At 42.0% G+C, this 19,960-nt stretch overlaps 1 protein-coding gene across 4 annotated transcripts in view; it reads right to left on the bottom strand.

The window, feature by feature from the left end:
- Positions 1-6,711: 6,711 nt before the first annotated feature.
- Positions 6,712-19,960, bottom strand: part of KPNA3 (karyopherin subunit alpha 3) — a 79,653-nt gene continuing 66,404 nt past the window's right edge. For 3 of the 4 annotated variants that reach the window (XM_073343537.1, XM_073343548.1, XM_073343558.2), the window contains 2 exons: positions 18,435-18,529; positions 6,712-9,701 (listed from right to left, as the gene is read on the bottom strand). In XM_073343537.1, the coding sequence (XP_073199638.1) occupies positions 9,603-9,701; positions 18,435-18,529 (194 nt within the window). In that variant the 3' untranslated portion in view covers positions 6,712-9,602. Of the gene's footprint in view, positions 9,702-16,802; positions 17,608-18,434; positions 18,530-19,960 lie in introns of those variants that run through there. The other variant, XM_073343566.1, reaches the window with a different exon arrangement.

Raw genomic sequence — 19,960 nt, 5'->3', positions numbered from 1 at the left:
CCCTATGTACTACCATAGCTATTGCAAAAAGCTGAAGCATCTGGCATTCAACATAGATACCAACTAGGCCTGAAGAGGGATGGCTCCAGCTGGATGTCAGGGCCAGGATCAACAAGTAAAGGGGAACTCCCTTGGGAGAACTGTGTAGCAGCCCAGACTACATGCAGGGTGATTTGCTGTACCCTGTTCTATATCAATTCATATACCACTTTCATTACTATTGCGCATATTACAGTAGTATAACTAGGACCACAATTAACATCTGTCACACAAAAGTCATTCTCATCCTTTCTGCAGGGGGAGGGCTGTAAGTGCATCATAGTGTGGTTTTGCTTTGGTAGTTTTTTAAAATATACACACAGTTTTGTGGGGGTTAGAGAAGGCAGGCTAAAGAAACATACCTTGTACTTGGAGTGGGAGGTGGTGAAATTTGTGACAATTCTTAGTTCCTGTGGGAGTTCATTCCAGTGTCTCAAACCAACCCGTGAGAAAAAAGTGTCTGACCTAGATGAGCTTTACCCATGTGGTAAAAGTTCCCTTGTGCCTGAGAAGCAGACTTGACAACCATGATTCTTCATCCCAGAGCTAAGCAATCTTGTAGGCACTTGGCTCCGCACCACGCAGCAGCTTAAAGGTAAGAAACAAGACCTTGAACTTGACCTGCTATTTCATGGGAAGCCAAGGTAGAGAGTGACAGAAATGTTTGATGGGCTTGTGATAAACCTGGGTTGATGATGAAAGATGTAGTAGGTTTTTTTGTTTCAGAGTAGCAGCCGTGTTAGTCTGTATCCGCAAAAAGAAAAGGAGGACTTGTGGCACCTTAGAGACTAACAAAATTTATTTGAGCATAAGCTTTCGTGAGCGACAGCTCACTTCATCGTTTTTTTGTGCCACTTGGGAGTTTTCTAAGGCTGATGACTTCATGACCAGGTAGTCATGGTACTTCATGACTGCTGTAGTCCAACTGGGAGGCGACAAGAGCCTGAATAACTGTCCATGATTGGATGGAGTCTCTTAGCCTGCCAGAGATGAGAAGCACTAAACTCTTAGTGAGAGGCTAGTATCAGCAAGGAATCCAGGAAGCCCTAAACTATGGATTGAATTTCCCAATTTGGGGGTATGCATCTTTAACCAAAGGAGGCTGCGCCATGGCTCCAAATTCTTCCCAGGTAAAAACGAAATTATTCCTCCTACGGATTAGGATTCAGCTCACATCCATATTTCTTCAGCTAAACCACCAATTGGGGTATTGGCCAGACTAAAACTGCTTTGCAGATCAGGAAATCCCTGAACAATAATCTCAATACCTGAGTTCCAGCTTGTTGCAATGTATCTCATACCTTCATCCCAGCAGACCGGTTGTGTGGTCACCATGTGCCAGGCAGGTTTTAAGAGACCAACCAATCGCATGCCGTGGCCCACCTCCCCAGCCCAAAAAAAGGTGTCTTTCCCATAGAGAGAACCAGAAAAATTTACTTAGGGCTAAAGATACCTCGACTCTCGAGTTCTTTAGAAAGGGGTGTAGGGTGACAAACCTAGAACACTACCTCAAGGCCAGGCACTCCAATAGCTCAAGCCCTGATTGGGCAAGGCTGGCACTAGAGTCATACAGGTTTGATCTTTGCTACTCTCAGTTGGAGTCAGACTGCTCTCATTGTCAAGAAGCAGATTCCCAACTTAGCTAAGTTCTGTGGAGGGTGGTCAACAAAAGCCAACTATGGTGAAAGGCTGCTAGCATACACAATTACCATCAGTACTCTCAGAAGAGAGGATCCTCTGTAGGTCATCACCCAAAGTATTACTAATATTTCGTTTTCATAAATATTCTACTATGATCATTAGTTTTGTGGAAATATGGGGAGCTTAGTGTAGGATAAATGGGAGGATAATATACTGTAGCAACAGCTACATGGGCGGCAGCACAGGCAAGCCACCCACATACAATCCTGTCCAACCCCATGGTATGTACTCAGGCAACTACCCCAGCCACTGACTGTACAACAGCCACACTACTAGTTTCAGGCAGTAGCTTGAGCCAAATTAGCGTGTGTATAGCTACCCGAACTAGGAATTACACCTCCCAGCCGTGCCGTGGGCACACTATTAGTCCACCCTCCCCAGGCTTCAGTTTTCCTATCCCTAGTATCTCAGACATAAGCTAGTTGCTCCTCAGCAGTTACAGCATTTTCCTACCCCTGTTGGCTACTTAGCATTCCCTCCTCCCCAAGCTCATTCAGAGGAAGTGAAATGAGTTGATGGCGAAGAGGTCTTTGATTGGCTGGCACAGAAGGGTAGAGCCTTGAACACCAATGCCAACAATGGCAGCAGGCCAAAATCCAGAGAGCAAAGCAGGGAGCTAGAGCAGAAAGCCAGACGATAGAGAGGCGGGGGTGTAATACCCCTCATCTCCTGAGGTAAAAACTAACTCTTGTTGCCATCCCACTCCCTGCCCTCCCCCCCAAATCCAATCACTGTGGAGCTCTTCCCCCATCTTTCCTCCAACCTCCCACAGAACACTCAATTGTGAGGCAAGCAAGCCAGTGCTGCTTGAGATTGCAGAGTACTTCACCACCTCTGTAAATGGTGCAGCCAAAGAACTGTGGAGGGAGAAGGAGGAAATTATCTCCAACCATAATCCTAATTTCAACCCCCACACCTATCCTAGCAATACCCAGCAGCCCTACACCCAGCCCCTACATCCTACAGCACCCAGAAAACTTCCTAGTCATTCCAGGGACCCAAATCCTAGAATATGGTGGATCATGAGACGACTGCCACTCTGTAGGTTTCAAGCCAAAAGAGTTAAGAACTCCTTGAACAGGTGAGTCTGGGTCCTCATTTTCTGGAAAAACAAAAAAAAAACCCAAACAGACTCATACTCACCGTGGTTTGAGGGATTCCAGCTAGCAGAGTGGGAGAGGAATAGATTGTCAGACCAGAGATCTTGGTTGCTGTGTTGTAGCCATGTTGGTCCCAGGATATTAAAGACAAGGTTCTTTTATTAGAAGATGAAAATTAGAGTATCTTTGTATTAGAAGTTGGTCCAATAAAAGATATTACACTTCACCCATCTTGTCTCCAGAGATCTTGTCCTTGGTGAATAGCTGATGAAACTTTTCCCAGTCATTTCTAAAAGGATCTGTAAAATGTAGAAGGAATACTCTTGGGAGGCAGAGCAGCAGTGATTGTAGTGTGAGATTAGCACTGCTTAGGTGGAGGTGGTTTGGTTGAGGGCAGCAGCCTACCCTCTAATCTCAAAAGCCTTTACTAGGTTTGGGCTGACTGACAGCAGAGGACCACTGGGTGGCCAGCAGAAGTTACCCATTTGCTGAAACATTAAACAGAAGTTACATCTTTTGTAGGTTACTGTACTGGCTTGTCCAAGGTGTTACTTGGCATTGAAAGTCCTTTGCTAACAAATGTAACAGACTTCCTCATTTAAAAGTTGGATGTCCTGGGGACAGCTGTGGGCTTGTCTACACATGGAGGTTTTTCTTGATTAACTCCATGTATGGACACACTTATTCCACAGTAAGTATCCACACACGGAGTTTATCAGGAACAACTCCACGTGTAGACCAGCCCTCAGGACAGAGACCAGCAGCACTCAGAAATGTTGAGACTTTTTGCCCCTTCCATCACCACTTTGGTTTCTAAGTTCAGACTGAGTTTTGAAACTGTTTAGGTCACATTCCAGCAGCTTGTTCTTTTGACCAGCTCTGAATGAGAACAAGGAAAAGCAGAAGATATCAGGAATCCTTAGTGCCAAAACCTTCAGTGCCTACAGCCTTCCGCTGATGTATGAGCAAGTGATCCAGAATTCCAGGTAAAGTGTATCAGACTGTAGAAATGGAAAGATCACTTTTTTGGCTTGGAGAGGATTAAACAGTATCATCAACCTCAAACCTACAAAAAATCATGAATCAGGTCCCAACCCCTCCCCCCGAGATTTAATGAAAAGTAATGAGATTTTAAAAAATACTACATTTGGGGGATTTGTCTGTCTTGCAGTTTGAGCTTTTAGGGTTAATGTTTTCAAGTTTCTCTCTGCAATCATAAGAACCAAAAAACAATGAAAACTGAGATTCTCATGCAACTGTAGGAAAAATTAAAATGTTTTGGCTAAAAAAGGTTATGGGGAAAACATTGTTTTGCCCGTGTAAAAACAAATTCTTACAGCTGTTATATTCGGAAGCTCTAGCAGGCCTCCAAGTCCCTGTTCCAAAGCACAAAGTTTGGCAGGAGGTGATTCTGGAGACAGGGATGTGCCTTTTTCTGTGCCCACAAAAAACTGCCAACATTTGGTCAAGCTATAAGCCTCTGAAAAATCTGTTTGCCTGTGTTCAGTAGAGATGAGTCTTCTGAAAGACTGGTAGATAAATTCTCCAAGATTCCAGATACACTAAGAATGCTCCATCCCCAAAGTTCCTTCAGGCCAGACTGACGCCTGACTTTCCCACAGAGCAATTGAGCATGCTCTATCCCAAGACTGCAGAGACTGAAGAGGACTTTCCCTGCAATTACTTCTCACAGTGGCCCGGCAGCCACGGTGGCACTGGAACCAATAGCAGAGACACTTTTTCCTTTGCTTTGTTTTTGCTGACATCAAGGCAGCGAGAAGGCTGCTATACTGGAATGTAGAGGAATGACATGTATTAGGGGAAAACTGAGAATAGAGAATTGCAGGAGTCAGGGATGGATAGGAACAGAAGCAGACCAGAGGTGCTCTGAGAATGAATCAGGGTGCTGTAAGAAGCTCGTCTGTAGGATCCCTGCTTCATTTGGTGCAGAAGTCAGAAGATGTGTAGTTACTGAAGCAAGGGATTGCTGGAAGAGAAAGGATAGTCTCATGGTTAAGGCAACCGAATGTTGCCCTGGATGCTGCATTCTATCCCTGCCTTTGCCAGAGTTTCTCTGTGATGCTAGTCAAGTCACTTAAACTGGACTTTTCACAGGTGTTCACTGTGTATTCCCCATTTTCTGGGTGCCCAACATGACACACCTGGGGCCAGATTTGTTAAAGTATTGAGTGCTCACAGATGCAACTGAAGTTGACTGGAGCAGTGCTTTGAATATATAAAGTGCTATATAAATGCTAAGCACTCTGAAAAATCAGGCCCTAGGTGTTTCAAGCTGGGCATCCAAAATTAGTGATTTAGAAAAAAGTCTATAGGCTAAAGAAGTTTAGCCTATTTCTGTGCCTTAGTTCCCCAGCTGTAAAATGGAGATAACACCACCACCTAATCTCACTGGGGTGTTGTGAAGATTAAGTTAATGTTTGTGAAGCATGCAGATACTATGGCTGAGAGTACCACAGAAACACCATAAGGAAATTAATGTAATCAGTGCAAGGTTTGTATGGCATGCAATAAATAAAACACAGGGCCACACTCTGAATGTGGAAGATAAAGAGAAACACTGAATCGTTTAGCAATTCACTAACTGAGGCACTGTGGAAAAATACAGTATGTGACCGTGTAGTTAAAGACTGTATCCTAATGCATATGGACAAGGGAGAAGAACTAAAGTTTGGACACCCAACCTAAATTCTCATTACTTGACACTGCAACCTTAACATTCTTCTAATAAAGTTTCTGAGATGTTGCATATATTTACTTCAACTACTGCATTTAAGTATATCACCAAACAGTTTATGGTAAAGCTTCATCAAAAGCAAAACCAAAGCAACTCTAAATGTTCTAGTTTTACAAAGACAAGACAATCCAAAATATTTTGTATATCTGATGATCTCTATTTGCCAGCTGTCTCTCAAAAGCAAAGAACGTTAAAATACAACCTCTAGTGATTTCATACTGTTTTTAGAAACTTGGGTAATATACTCCCAGCCTAATAATTTTAAATGTTCATCTTGCAAATATTTCTGTTTCCAGTTTAATACATCGTTTTTTTCCTATTTATGTTTGTGAGCATAAGTATAATCAGTATCTCAGAAAAAGGGTTCATTTCTACTGCAACACTAACAGAGGAACTCAACTGAACTTGGCTATTTAGGTAGAAAGCTTTTTAATGGAATTAATATCAATTTTAAATATTCTGCATTAGATTAGAATAAGTAGGTCAAATTTGGGGCCTGAACCACTTGACAAACTCCTCTGAGATTTAGAAAAAAACACGTCTGTCAATGCATCTCCTCACACATCCATTGCTTAACAGATCCATAAAGCAAAACTGAAGAGCTACGTCACCTTGAAAAAGAAAAGGAAGACATTCTTGTAAGATGCTTTGTAAAAGATACAAGACATTTTGGTTAAAAAAAATTGCAAAACAAATCCTAACCTAGTAGCTCTCAAATTTTCGTAAGCAGGACCAGCTGTATGGTTAACAGTTTATAGGGTAAAATTTTCAAAAGCACCTAAATGACTTAAATAGCCCAGGTCACATTGTCAAAAATCAAAGTGAAAAGGATGGGTCCCCAGCACCTATATCACTTTTGAAAATGGGACTTAGCTTTTGCCTGAATTTAGTAAGTATTAAAGCCGAAGGGAAAAATTTACAGAAGAGCCTACCATGCAGAGAATAAGATAAGACAGGGCCTATACATTTTGTGCCTATAAATCTTTAAAAGACAATGATGAATAAGTGGGTAGAACATAAATACCTGCAACCTGGAAAGGAAGGTCTTCTGGAAGTTCTAGCAGGCTACAGTGTTAAAAAAAAAAAGTGCTATGAAAAAGTCTGCTTGCTTCCCCATTTGAATTATTTGTAATTTATTCCCTAATTTAGCATATATGTATACCACATACACATGCCATTTGACTCAGACAAGTGACAGAATAAATTGGCCTTTAGCTTTACTGCAATTTTCTTCCTCTGTAACTACAAAACTGCTGGAAATTGGCAGTCTGAAAAGCACCACTTTTGCCTTCACACCACTTACTATGAGTGTCACACAACCTTCCTCCACTAGATGGTCAACTCTTTAGCAAATATGAAACTCCACACTAGACCATTATTCAAAGTTTCAAAGATTACTGTATTCGCTTATTTTGTTTAAGTAACATACTTCAAACTTTGATGTGGAGTTCTACTAGCTAAAATTTGGTCAAAGACAGAAAAACCCTTAAATCAATTTGAAAAGACAGTTTGATAGTTTCCAAAATAAGTTTTTGCATGTTTTATAGTATTTGATAGCAGCTTTTTATTGGTTACAAAACCTAAGCCCATATACAAAATTAGGAACACATTTAGATGCCTCTTTTGAAAGAACGTTTTAGTCTATTTTAACTGATAGTTTAAAAAAATAATAAAAACAATGCAATTTTTAAACACTTCTGAAAACTTAAAAGTGCAGCAATATACTTGGTTTCCTTTATTAACTATGAAATGGTGCAATCCCAATCAAAAGCTGATAAGGTCACAACAGAAAGAAATGAGCAAATGCTTTGTAGTGCTTTACTCACTTCTTCGATGTTCACTTTTAATGTGATGCACTGAGTGCAAGAAAAAAAATTAGATCTTCACAGTTATGGAAAATCATGAATGTAATCTCAATTTTTATGTAATCTCTAGGAAAATAGCGAGTGCAGGCTGAAAAGGGTAACTGTCAGTCTATATGGCATATAGAGAACTAAACTGAGAATTAAGAGGGGGAAGATTTGTTCACATCATCATCAGCTGGAACTCTAATTTCACAAAACTTTGTGACCTTACTAACTTTGACTTTATATTGTTTAGTTTTAGCGAACACCACACAGTTTAAAGATTTTAGACTATAGTATGTGACTAGGATGCAGTTACCATATGAAGCTTCAACTCAACTTTTGGGAAAAGAAAAAAGGCACAATGAACTTCAACTCAATTTTATGTGCACAAGAGTTGAAAAATCTGAGCCACCTTAAAGAGAAATTGATTCTAAAATTTATAAAACCTATAAATAATCAGAGGCCAAACCACTATATTAAAACAGATTATCTAGCAAGTAAAAATCTTGCATTTTAAACATACACTTGTATCTATTTAAGATACAAGACAGCTCGCTCTTTAAAGTGGCTCCACCTTGGCAGATATATATTTAATGAATGCACACCTGCTATGTGTTGTTCATCCGTGGAAAAAAAACAGCTGATCCACAAAGCTCTGATGGCATCTGTCCTTATCTTCATCACAGTAAATACAACCCACATCCAATAACTAAATTAGTTTAGATTTTCCTATCCCTTCACATCAATGCATTGGGAAATTACACCCAGTAAACAATGGCAACAAAACCAGCTTGTGTGATAGCTTACAGAGTTTCAAATTATTCATCTTCACCCCACCAAAAGCAAATCCCTTTGAAAATAACTGGGCCAGACGACTTTCCAAAAGCAACGACCTCTCATATTACCAGCTTATATAAAGTTATTTAATGTGTGCTGCATATCAGGCTTATTCTGAAAAACTGCAGCTTCTAAACAGCCTCACACATCAACTAGCTTGTAATTTTTTTAAATCATGTACTATATGGTTTTAGACTCATTTCTGAATTACTCTTCCAATACTCCAAGAATGAAACTTTTATGATGCTTCTAAATAGCTGCTGGTTTGTTGCCAACCACATCATCATAAGCACTGGTTACTAAGTAAAAAATAGTTTAAGACTAAATTACAGTAAACATGAAAGCTCCACAGTTTAAACCCAATATAAATCAACCTTATCCAATGATCAATTTAAAATGAAATATACTGACTACTGGAAGTTGAAAGCAAGTTTCCTTTTAACCAATGCGCGGTTTTGGACAGATTTTTTTTTTTTTTTCTAGTCAAGGACTCTTGCTTTCAGCTTAAACAGAAGTTTAAGTCCATAACAGGTTGTAGCTCAGGTAAAATACCATGCACAGCATCTGATTACTTCAAAACAGCAGGAACACACAGGCTGAAGTGAGTGGTCAAATAGGGCTTGCTGTTCTCAAAAATTAGGTATAACGGCAAAAGCTTTACCAGTCCAAATCTACAGTTCATTCTCCAACCCTGGTTTCTGAGGCAGTTAATGAACACACATCAATTACTGATAGATGAAGTACTTTGTTTTTTAAACTTAACTGTTTAATCAATTGCCAAGTGTAAGTTACTTTTATTTCAGTTTCACCAATGAAATTCATTTGGCTTTCATTTTTGAATCTATTCTTCCACATAAAGTATATGAAAATATGTTTGTGGAGGACGATGGAGGCTCAGACCAAACTGTGCCCCTGAAAAGTCTTCCAAAATGTATGCATCATACCAAAGTGTCTTGATCCACAGCGCACCATTTCCCAAAGAAGTTACTTTTCCGTGGAAAGCAGATGTGCCACCACTATGAAATTTTCTTAACAAAACTGCAGATTGCGGTTGTCAGCATGTGGCACCAGGGAAAAAGGCAAAAAAAGAAGGTAATTGGGACTGTTAAAAAGAATTTTAAAACAGTTTAAGAGATCATGCATATGCATTTACAGTCCACGTGATAGTGACTTTTGGCAACTGCAAAGTGACCGATACACGGCTTGCTTTAGAAGCATCAAAACGAGGAGGCATGTGTGTCTTGGAGCCTTTTTTTTTCACTTGGTAGCCATTTGGTGGTGCTTCGTATTGGTGTGGGACAGAGAAGCTGCACTGTATTGAACTTAAAAATTAAATTCTTTTGTTTGAAGATTGGCGGTTGGGTCAAAGTTGTAAGTACCTCCTTGAGTGGCTTCAGGAATGAGGCTGGGATCTTCATCAATCTATAAAGATATAATAAAAAGTAATCCATACAAACCCAACACCTTATACAAGTCATTTCACATACAGGGATGCATAAATATTTCATAAATATTGGCCAACTGAAATTTTTGTTACTAAAAAGTGAAATGCTAATAATTTTAGCCAATTCAATATAACTTTTTTAAAAAAGAAAAATCATGCTTTGCTCTAATGCCATTAAGGAAACAGATGCATCAAATCCTTATTGATTGCATTACCACTCAATTACAGCAAAGACTCAACTACAAAATTAAGACTGAAATTTCAGCTTTCTAGTCATATCAGCTAATCACTACTAGTGAAATATAAAAACTAGTTTTGTGCTTTTTTCAGGGTTACCAATTGTATTAAACTGATTTTTATCTATAGCTGATAGGAATTCTTGTCTCTCTCTTATTTTTTTTTTTTTGGTAATCAGTATTTTCTCTTGGATTCTGAAGAATCTAAGTTAAGTTATTTCAGAGTGATTTATTTTTTTAAACTTCTCAAACTCCCAGCTGAATATACTATATTATTTTACACAAGAAACAAACTTAAGCTGTCTTACTGGTGTCACATGCAAACCATCAGTGTAGAAGAACCATGATTCAGTTTCCCCTCTCTGAGTTTTAAAGTTAGGCACACAGGTAACATTTTGTTTCTAGTGAAGGCTAAAACCGTCAACAGCATTACACTATGTACATCTGATTTCCAGCATACAGTGCAGCATACAGTCGACCTATACTAGGTTGACTTAGAGCCACTGCATTAATTACTGTGGTGACTGACGTTCACACTACCCTCCTTGGGTCAGTGGTGTGTGTCCTCACCAGGAGTATTTTCACCGACCTAAGAGGGGGAGTGTGGGGAGCGGAAAGCCTGGTCTCGGTTCTGCTGACAGCTCCCTGCCGGGAGCCTGGCTGCCCTGCTGGGAGGGGGAGAAGTCGCCCGGGGCTCCCAGCTGAGTACGGGGTCCATTCTTGCCCCGGCTCCCAGCATCTACGCAGACACTGTGCCGCCCTATCAATACTGATGTAAGCCCAACACCCCTCGTTGAGGTGGTTTTATTATGTCGGCATAGCAGGGGAGTTACATCGGCAGGAGTGTTTCAGCATGTATACCTCCACTCTTTTATTGACAAAAGCTGACTTTTGTTGACAAAACTGTGTAGTGTAGACAAGGCCTTAGGATTTTGGAGTGCTGACTCCTAAAATCCTTTGGTTCCTCTTTACTTCAGGAAACGCACTAACTCCTAAAGAGAGGAGAGGAGGAAAGTCTGTTGATCTGCAGAGCAATACATTTGGAGAACAAGTTACTGACAAATAACTTTTCTCCTTCATGACAATACTTATTACTCTTAATGGATCCCAATGAAGCTCTGCAGAAGCAGCAACAATCCTCAGCAGAAAAGCTGAGTGCTAATTAAGAAGACCTGGAGCACTTTCCCAAACTGAGGATCCAATCTGGATTCAGAGTTGATACAATGCTTTGTAAAGTGTGACTGAACTACGACTAGCAGCACTGTCATCTTCTATGAAGAAGCACGCCACAGTTGATACTTCTTTAGTACAAGGGGTCTGTCATCCCTTAGGAAGTCAGGGGAGGGTTAGTCTGGTTTCTGAAGAAAAGGACCACAGCTGCATGCTCTACTGCAGGGAACTACAAGGGAATAATGTAGGGTTAGCAGCACAGAGAGAATCAGTGGCCTCCAGTCTCCTCCAAAAAGGGAGTAGAAGACATTCCACGGGGTGGGGAAAGAAATAAAAAGATGCTTCTGGGCTGGGAGCTCTAGTGCTGTCAGGCAGGTGAGCTAAGCATAGCTTCTTTTCCCCTCATTTGTGTAATCCTGTTAGAGGGCTGGGGTTGTTTGCCTTAGTCCTTAAAAGGGACAGAATACTGTTTTGGGTTTGATAGTTACTTGTTATAAATAATCACCTGAAGAGTGTTGTCTAGCTTTATTTTGTGGCTCCTCATAGGACCCTAAGACATACTGACACTGAAAATCCAGTAAAGTTATAACAGAGCTGCCCAAAAACCAAAACACAATCCACTGAATCATTGTCCTATTTACTCCTGGGGGAATTCTGCAGAATTCGTGTCCCTCGCAAATTTCTTTGCTTCCTCTCAGAAAAATGACTGACAGGGAAGCAAAAGGGAAGCTGCAAGAGCAGTCACTTGCCCCTCCCCAGCAGTGTAGGTATGTCATTTCGGGCAATGCAGAACCCCCACCCTGCCAAGCCTTACCCCCTGCATCCAGAGCCCCCCTGTATCTAGCCCTCCCCAGCCCCACCCAGTGGCTCCTACCCTACGCTGGGCTCAGGTACTAGTCCCGACTGGGCTGGGGGAGGAGCACATTTCCCCTGCACAGAGCAGGTGGGGCAGATCCACCTCCAGAAACCTCCCCTGGCTCTGCACCCCATCCCCGCTTCCTGCCCCCATCACTCCTCAGCTGTGGGAGGAGAGATCACCCTCCGTCCACCCAACCCCTGTGTATTCAGACTCTGCTGAGCCTCAACCCCTGCACCCAGACCCACCTGAGCGCCCCCCCGATCCAGACCCCGCCCCTGCACCCAGACCACCCCCCACTGAGCCTCCTGCACTCAAACCACACCCCACCGAGACCCAACCCATAGGCACCTTGACCACCCTGATGAGCCCCCCACACCTGGACCCCCACTGCACCGAGCCCCATTCCCCCCAGCATCTGGACACCCCCGCACCCCGCTAAGCCCCAACTACCTTCACCTGGACCCCCCTGCAGAATCCCATTGCCTCCGCACCTGGATCTCCCCGCAACGAGCCCCTGTGCATCCAGATCCCTCTCGCACTTGGACCCTCTACTGGGCCACCTGCACCCAGATTGCCGCACATGGATCCCCCACACCAAGACCCTCCATACAGTAACTCCTCACTTAATGTTGTAGTTATGTTCCTGAAAAATGCTACTTTAAATGAAACGATGTGAAGTGAATCCAATTTCCCCATACGAATTAATGTGTGTGTGTGTGTATATATACATATATATATATATATGTGTATATATATATATATATATATATATATATATATATATATGTATATATATATGTATATATATATACACACACACACACACCAGGGGTGAAAGTAACTTTAAAGGACTTAACGGTCTGAGCAGGGGGTGTGGCCTCAACCAGAAGAGGTGGGGCCTTTAAATCATGATTTAAAGGGCCCAGGTATTAAAGGCCCTGGGGCTCCACAGCTGGGAGCCCCGAGCCCTTTAAATCACCGCCGGTGCCCTGCTGCCACTACCCCGGGGCTCTGTCAGCGCTTTAAAGGGCCCGGGGCTTCGGCCACTGCAGGGAGCCCTGGGCCCTTTAAATCGCCAGCCTGGGGAAGCTGGTCCGGTCTGGCACGGTGTACCGGCTCTTGACGTACTGGACCGTACTGGCTTACTTGCACCTCTGATACACATACAGTATAAATTTTAAACAAATAATTTAATACTGTACACAATAATGATGATTGTGAAGCTTGGTTGAGGTTGTGGAGTCAGAGGGTGAGGTATTTCCCAGGGAATGCCTGAATGTTAAATGGTGAACTAGCACTCGGCTGAACCCTCAAGGGCTAACACATTGTTGTTAATGTAGCCTCACACTCTACAAGGCAGCAGGAATGGAGGGAGGAGACACAGCATGGCAGTGTGTGTGTGAGAGAGATGCACATTCCCCTTTTAAGTACGTTGACCCCACTCTAAGTACATTGCCTTTTTAAGTAGATCAGCAAGTTGAGACAGCAGGTGCTGCCAGTAAGCTCCGTCCTCAGCCCTGTCGTGTCCCGCCTCTGCTCTGTGGAGATGAGGTACAGGAGCGGAGAACACCCCGACATTAGCACCCCTCTCACCCCCGCACAGCAAGCAGGAGGCTCCCAGGAGCAGCTCCAAGGCAGAGGGCAAGAGCAGCACACAGCAGTGGGGGGAGGGACAGCTGAACTGCCCACAAATTTATAGCCTGCCGGGCAGGCTGCTGCACAGGGAACTTAGGGGAGTGACAGGGGGGCTGCCGGTTCACCCTTGGTTCCAAGCCCCCACCAGCTAGCTCCAACTGGCTGCTTTTTCTACAAGCAGTGGATAAAGCAGGCGGCTGCCAAACGACGTTATAAGGGAGCACTGCGCAACTTTAAACAAGCATGTTCTCTAATTGATCAGTAATGTAACAACAAAGCAATGTTAGGCGGGACGACGTTAAGTGAGGAGTTACTGTACTTGGATCCTGCCGGGCTGAGCCTGCCTGCCTATACTTACTGCGCCAGGCACAGAAGGGAAGGGCCCCCGACATGTTTCTGGGGCAGGCGAGTTCAGCCTCACCACTGAGTCCGTGTCTGGGGAAGAGGAAGAGTGCACTACAAGGTGATCTTCCATCTCCATGTAGCCAGTGGCCTGCGCTCCCCCACTGCCATGCTGGAGCCTCCACATTTATTTACTGACAAATAAAATTTGCAGAATTTCAAAATACTGTGAATAGAATTTTTATTTTTTTGGTGCAGAATTCCCACAGGATCACCTAGTCTATGATTGCGAGGATCCAACCACTTGGAGGCTAACTTCTATGCCTAAAAATATCAGCACAAATGGTCCTAAACTGTGCAGAAGTCAGGACTGTCTTGAGGTCCTCCTGCACTTTCAAAACTGCTGCTCTGAAAGAGCTGAAATAGAAGCTGAAAAATTTGAAGCTAACGATATTTGTCAGATGGCTAAAAAAGGATTTTCCAGAATGTCTAACCCTAGTGTTGCCGGCACCCAGTGCCCAGAGGCAAACAACAGCAGGGGTTTGTTGCCTGGTTTGTGTTACTTAATAAACACAATGGGGTGGAGAAGCAGAAAAGTTTATTTGGAATTTTAAAGAAAGGTACAGGGAGAGAAATTTTAAATTTTGCACATTAGAGCAGGTTATTATATATACACTTCTATATTTTTTAATGTTACTGTACTATACATTAGTTAATTAAAGCTTTGCATAAATGCTTTGCTTTTTTTAATATGGGTTATAACAATGTTTATTTTTTGCAACCTTTAACAAGCATTTTTAGCAACTTAAACAACTAGCACATTTTGTCTGGCCTTGTAGCTGTCTTTTTTGTTATTTTTAACTTGGCATCAGCAAACCTTATACTATGAGGCATTATTTACAGCTGCAACATTATTTTAAGAGCAAAAGAGCTTACTTAAACCAGCCAGGCCTGAGTTCTATTAAGGGGGGTTGAAAAGAAGCCCTTAAGCCTACAGCAGGGAGACTTCTTTGACCCTTATGGCCTTCCATCCCCTCGACTTAATTAGTGGCTATACCCTGGGGTCTCCAACACTAGGACTTTAACTGAGTCTGAGAAACCCCAGAAAATAATGGTGGTGGTATACCTCAGGACTCTAAGGAGGAGTGCTTCCTTCTGAAAGATGCTCAAGGCAACCCCAGCAACTTTAATCACAGACCTGTTGGTCTAACTTCTCCCCATCTCATCTAGTTTTGAATTAAATGCATCAGTACCCACAGAAGTTAAACCATTTTGACATTAACTTTGGAACACAACCTACCTGATATCAACCAAAACTACCTCAAAACCATTAGTCATTGCTAAAGACTACCTGCAGAATCTGAAATACAAACATCTTTTCACCTGACTTTTAGTGGACAGAAACTTCAGACTCTTTCCCTGCAGAGACAATAGGCGCATGCCTGGTAACTGGCACTCCCAAAGTTAGGGCTGCTACCAAAATGGCTTAACTTTATCGACCCCTTATCCAAAAGATATAAAGAGAAAGCTCGACCAGACAAATCTCTCAGAGGCTGCAGATTGTAGGAGAATACCTGAGAAAGGATGTTGAATAAGGAGTTTAAACTAAGGCTGTTGAGCGATTAAAAAGTTAATCACGATTAATGGCGTGATTAAAAAAATTAATCACGATTAATCATGCTATTAATTGTGCTGTTAAATAACAGATTATCATTTATTTAAATATTTTTGGATTTTTTTCTACATTTTCAAATATATTGATTTCAATTACAATACAGAATACGAAGTGTTCAGTGCTCACTTTATATTTATTTTTGATAAATATTTGTACTGTAAAAAAATAGTATTTTTCAGTTCACCTAATACAAGTACTGTACTGCAATCTCTGTCATGAAAGTTGAACTTACAAATGTAGAATTATGTAAAAAAAAACTGCATTCAAAAATAAAAATATAAAACTTTAGAGCCTACAAGTTCATTCAGTCCTACTTCAGCCAATCGCTCAGACAAACAAGTTTGTTTACATTTTCAGGAGATAATGCTGCCCGCTTTTTGTTTACAATGTCACCTGAAAGTGAGAACAGGCGTTCGCATGGCACTGTTGCAGCCGGCATCACAAGACATTTATGTGCCAAATGCACTAAAGATTCATATGTCCCTTCATGCTTCAACCACCATTCCAGAGGACATGTGTCCATGCTGATGACAGGTTCTGCTTGATAACAATCCAAAGCAGTGAGGACTGACACATGTTCATTTTTATCATCTGAGTCAGATGCCACCAGCAGAAGATTGATTTTCTTTTTTGGTGGTTCAGGTTCTGCAGTTTCCACATCTCAGTGTTGCTCTTTTAAGACTTCTGAAAGCATGCTCCACACCTCGTCCCTCTCAGATTTTGGACAGCACTTCAGATTCTTAAACCCTGGGTTGAGTACTGTAGCTATTTTTAGAAATCTCACATTGGTACCTTCTTTGCATTTTGTCAAATCTGCTGTGAAAATATTCTTAAAATGAACATGTGCTGGGTCATCATCCCAGACTGCTATAATATGAAATATATGGCAGAATGCGGGTAAAACAGAGCAGGGTACGTACAATTCTCCCAGACGGATTTCAGTCACAAATTTAATTAACGCATTATGTTTTTAACAAGCATCATCAGCATGGAAGCATGTCCTCTGGAATGGTGGCCGAAGCACGAAGGGGCATACGAATGTTTAGTATATCTGGCATGTAAATACCTTGCAACGCCGGCTACAAAAAGTGCCATGTGAACACCTGTTCTCACTTTCAGGTGACACTGTAAATAAGAAGCAGGTAGCAGTATCTTCCGTAAATGTAAATGCTTCGGACATCCCAGGATTTCAAGAAATGCATGCACTAGGCAGGGTTGGACCTGAACAAACCTTTGGATACGACTAACTTACATCTTGGTGCTTCTCATGCAAATAAATCCCTTGAACTTTTACACACTTTTTAGAAACTCTGGACAGTGACTCAGGATTCCCTATAATCCGAGGTGCATAGAATCACAGAATCAGAAGTGTAGGACTGAAAGGGACCTCAACAGGTCATCTAGTCCAGTCCCCTGCACTCAAGGCAGGACTAAGTAGTAACTACTAGACCTTTCCTGACAGGTGTTTTGTCTAACCTGCTCTTAAAAACTTCCAGTGATGGAGATTCTATGACCTCCATAGGCAATTTGTTCTGGTGTTTAACTACCCTGACAGCTAGGCAGTTCTTCCTAGTGTCCAGACTAAACCACCCTTGCTGCAATTTAAGCCCATTGCTTCTTGTCCTATCCTCAGATTGAGAACAATTTTTCACCCTCCTCCTTGTAACAGTTCAGTTGCTTTACGTCCAGAGGACAGACCCAAAAGTCTTGGATCCTCTGTCTGGTCGTAGGGCCTCCAACTCAGATACTTTAGACTGTAGAAGCAATCCACTCAAATCTCCAGGAGAAAGCTCCTCTCTCCACCAAGCACTCCAACAGGAAGGACTTCATCCCACAGTGGATCTTCTAAAGAAGCCTCAAAGTCATTTGAGTAAACATATCTTGAGCTAACATTTCATGGTGATCTGATTGTTGGAAACTGATATTTTGGAGGAACAAGATCACCAAGCAGTCAACTGTTGCTATACCTGCAATTATAACAAAATCCCACTCAGGACAAAAATGTCCAAGAAAATGTTGATCACCATAAAAACTATTGATTCAATCTGTGCCAACTAATCCTGCACAGTGAAAACAGATTTGTGGTCACAGAACTAAAGCCAGTAGGAAGTGTGGAACTGAGGGAGTAATGGGGTAGGGACCTCTTTTTCTTGGCACTGAATTCTAGGATTATACATGCACCCCTTAACAGTTTTACTATTCTGAATGGTTCCATGGCTTCTACACAGGACATGTGAGGCCTGGAATAGTAATCTGAAGGAGAACTGCTGGCATCTAACAATTTTTAAGGACAGTGTGGTGTTAATCATAATATCTAAAATAAATCTATTTTTCTATAAAGTATATAAAACTTGATTTGCAGGTATATTTTCTTCTAATGATAAACTGTTCAACTTTAGAAGAAGGTGTTATAGTGTGGGCTAGCTTTGACTGGTTTATTAGGCAAAAATGAATTGCCCGTCTTAGTCAATGTCTGTTTGAGGCAGTTTCTTGGTGCAAGAAAGGAATAAAAAAGATGGAGCAGGAGCAGGGACAGGTCAAAGAAGTCACAGATGGGAAGGAAACTACAGAGGGAGAAGGGAGGGTTGAGAAAGTATCTTAAACTTTTAATTAAGACAAGCTGTACAGAAAAAGATAGGAAAATATCCTCTGAACAACCCATGTCCATAAAGGGGGATGACTGAAGTAATGCTGACAATGTAGTTACTAAATTAAAGTATGGAGTACAAAAGCATTCACACCAGACATTTCATACATCCATAATCTCACACAGAGCATTCTTTAATGTACTTACATCATCACCAGAGAAATACTGGTCTATGATTTCAAATGCTAGTTTATAGATGTCCTCATTCTCATGCTGTTGCAAGGCTTCAATTTTCTCTAAACCTGGCCAAATGACAGCAGGAATAAAAGTGTTCACCAGGTTAAAATTAAGTTTGTTAGTAGCTACTTTGGGTTAGCATTTTAGACATAAGAAAATACTGCTTTTACCTACATTAGTACCTCAAGACAAACTGGACAACAAGGATGGTCACGATGGAGCCTAGTTTCCAAACATGACCCAGAATGTTCTTTCAAAGTTGTCATCTTCATCTTTGAGACAGAGGTGTGGCTTGTGGAATCTACAGGTCTCAGCACAGCTCGTTTCCATGGGCCACCCACTTTAATGATGACTCAGACTCAAACCTGTTCTCAAAAGCCTCAAGGGCTGCTGCAGTCCCATTCCCTTTTATGTAAGTTAGGTGAAGCACTCAGTTAAGCAAAGTTTTTGCATTTCTGTATCCTTTGTCCCATACAGACACTGTACATCTTGGCATGCTAAAAGTGGTTCCACATTAGAGTAGCATACCAAGAGTGAAATGCAAACAAGGTCACAGAATAACATAGCTAGAGTAGTTTAAAATCATAACTTCAGTTTGGAGCAAGAAATTTATGTACATGGGAAAAACCTTTTTAAAGACATTCATTTATCTCTAACTTACTTCTGAAAAATTAACTTGCCATCATATCTAAATTGCTGGTCTGTGATTTAACAGGGACTTGCTACCTCAAGCCCAACTTCTCTTCCTACTTTATTCTGCAGGGAAGTCAAAATACTGACATTCATTCCCACTGCAATGGAGTGATGCAAAACCATGAGTTTTATTGCAGGATAAAGCACAGGCAGAAGTTGGGTGGAAATAGCGCTCTCTTTAAAACAAATCTGAAAAAGATACAGAAAGCTACTACCGAAATATACTGGTCTGTGGAAGTATGTCCTCACCCCACTCTGCCACCAAGTGTCCTCCAATATGAAAATCCCTCTAAATAAGTTTCACTAAATAGAAAAAAGCCACAATGTCTACAAGGTAATGTATTTTTTCCCTTTCTGACACTTTCATCCACATATTCAATACCACATAAAGCCCAACTGCTGGTGTTATGTGGTATGTGTCAATGGCTGTAAGTCAGGGGTTCTTACAACACATTTTTTGGTGGCCTCAGTTCAGCCACCAACTCTTGCCACTGCCCTGGGGCTAAAGGCCTGAGCCCCGCCACCCCCAGAAAAGTGGGTCAAGAATTCAGTGGTTGCCTGCAAAGTCCCGGGCTCCACCGGTGCCATGTACACCAGCCCCATGTGTCTCCAGAAGCGCTGCCCAGATCCCCTGAGGAGACTGCGGTGGAGTGTGCTGATCCCGCTGGCAGTGCCAGCAACAGCTGGGCACTGCACGGAGGGGCCGCTGCTTTGCCTCCCCCCACCAAATCACTGCCTAGGAGGTTGTTGTGGCAGCAAAAAAATCCAGTGGGGGCCACATGTGGTCACGGTGGCCACATTTC

Source organism: Lepidochelys kempii, chromosome 1 (assembly GCF_965140285.1).
Source record: "Lepidochelys kempii isolate rLepKem1 chromosome 1, rLepKem1.hap1, whole genome shotgun sequence".
NCBI lineage: Eukaryota > Metazoa > Chordata > Testudines > Cheloniidae > Lepidochelys > Lepidochelys kempii.
Note: the sequence above shows the minus strand (reverse complement) of the source record. Positions and strands in the feature narration are given on the sequence as shown.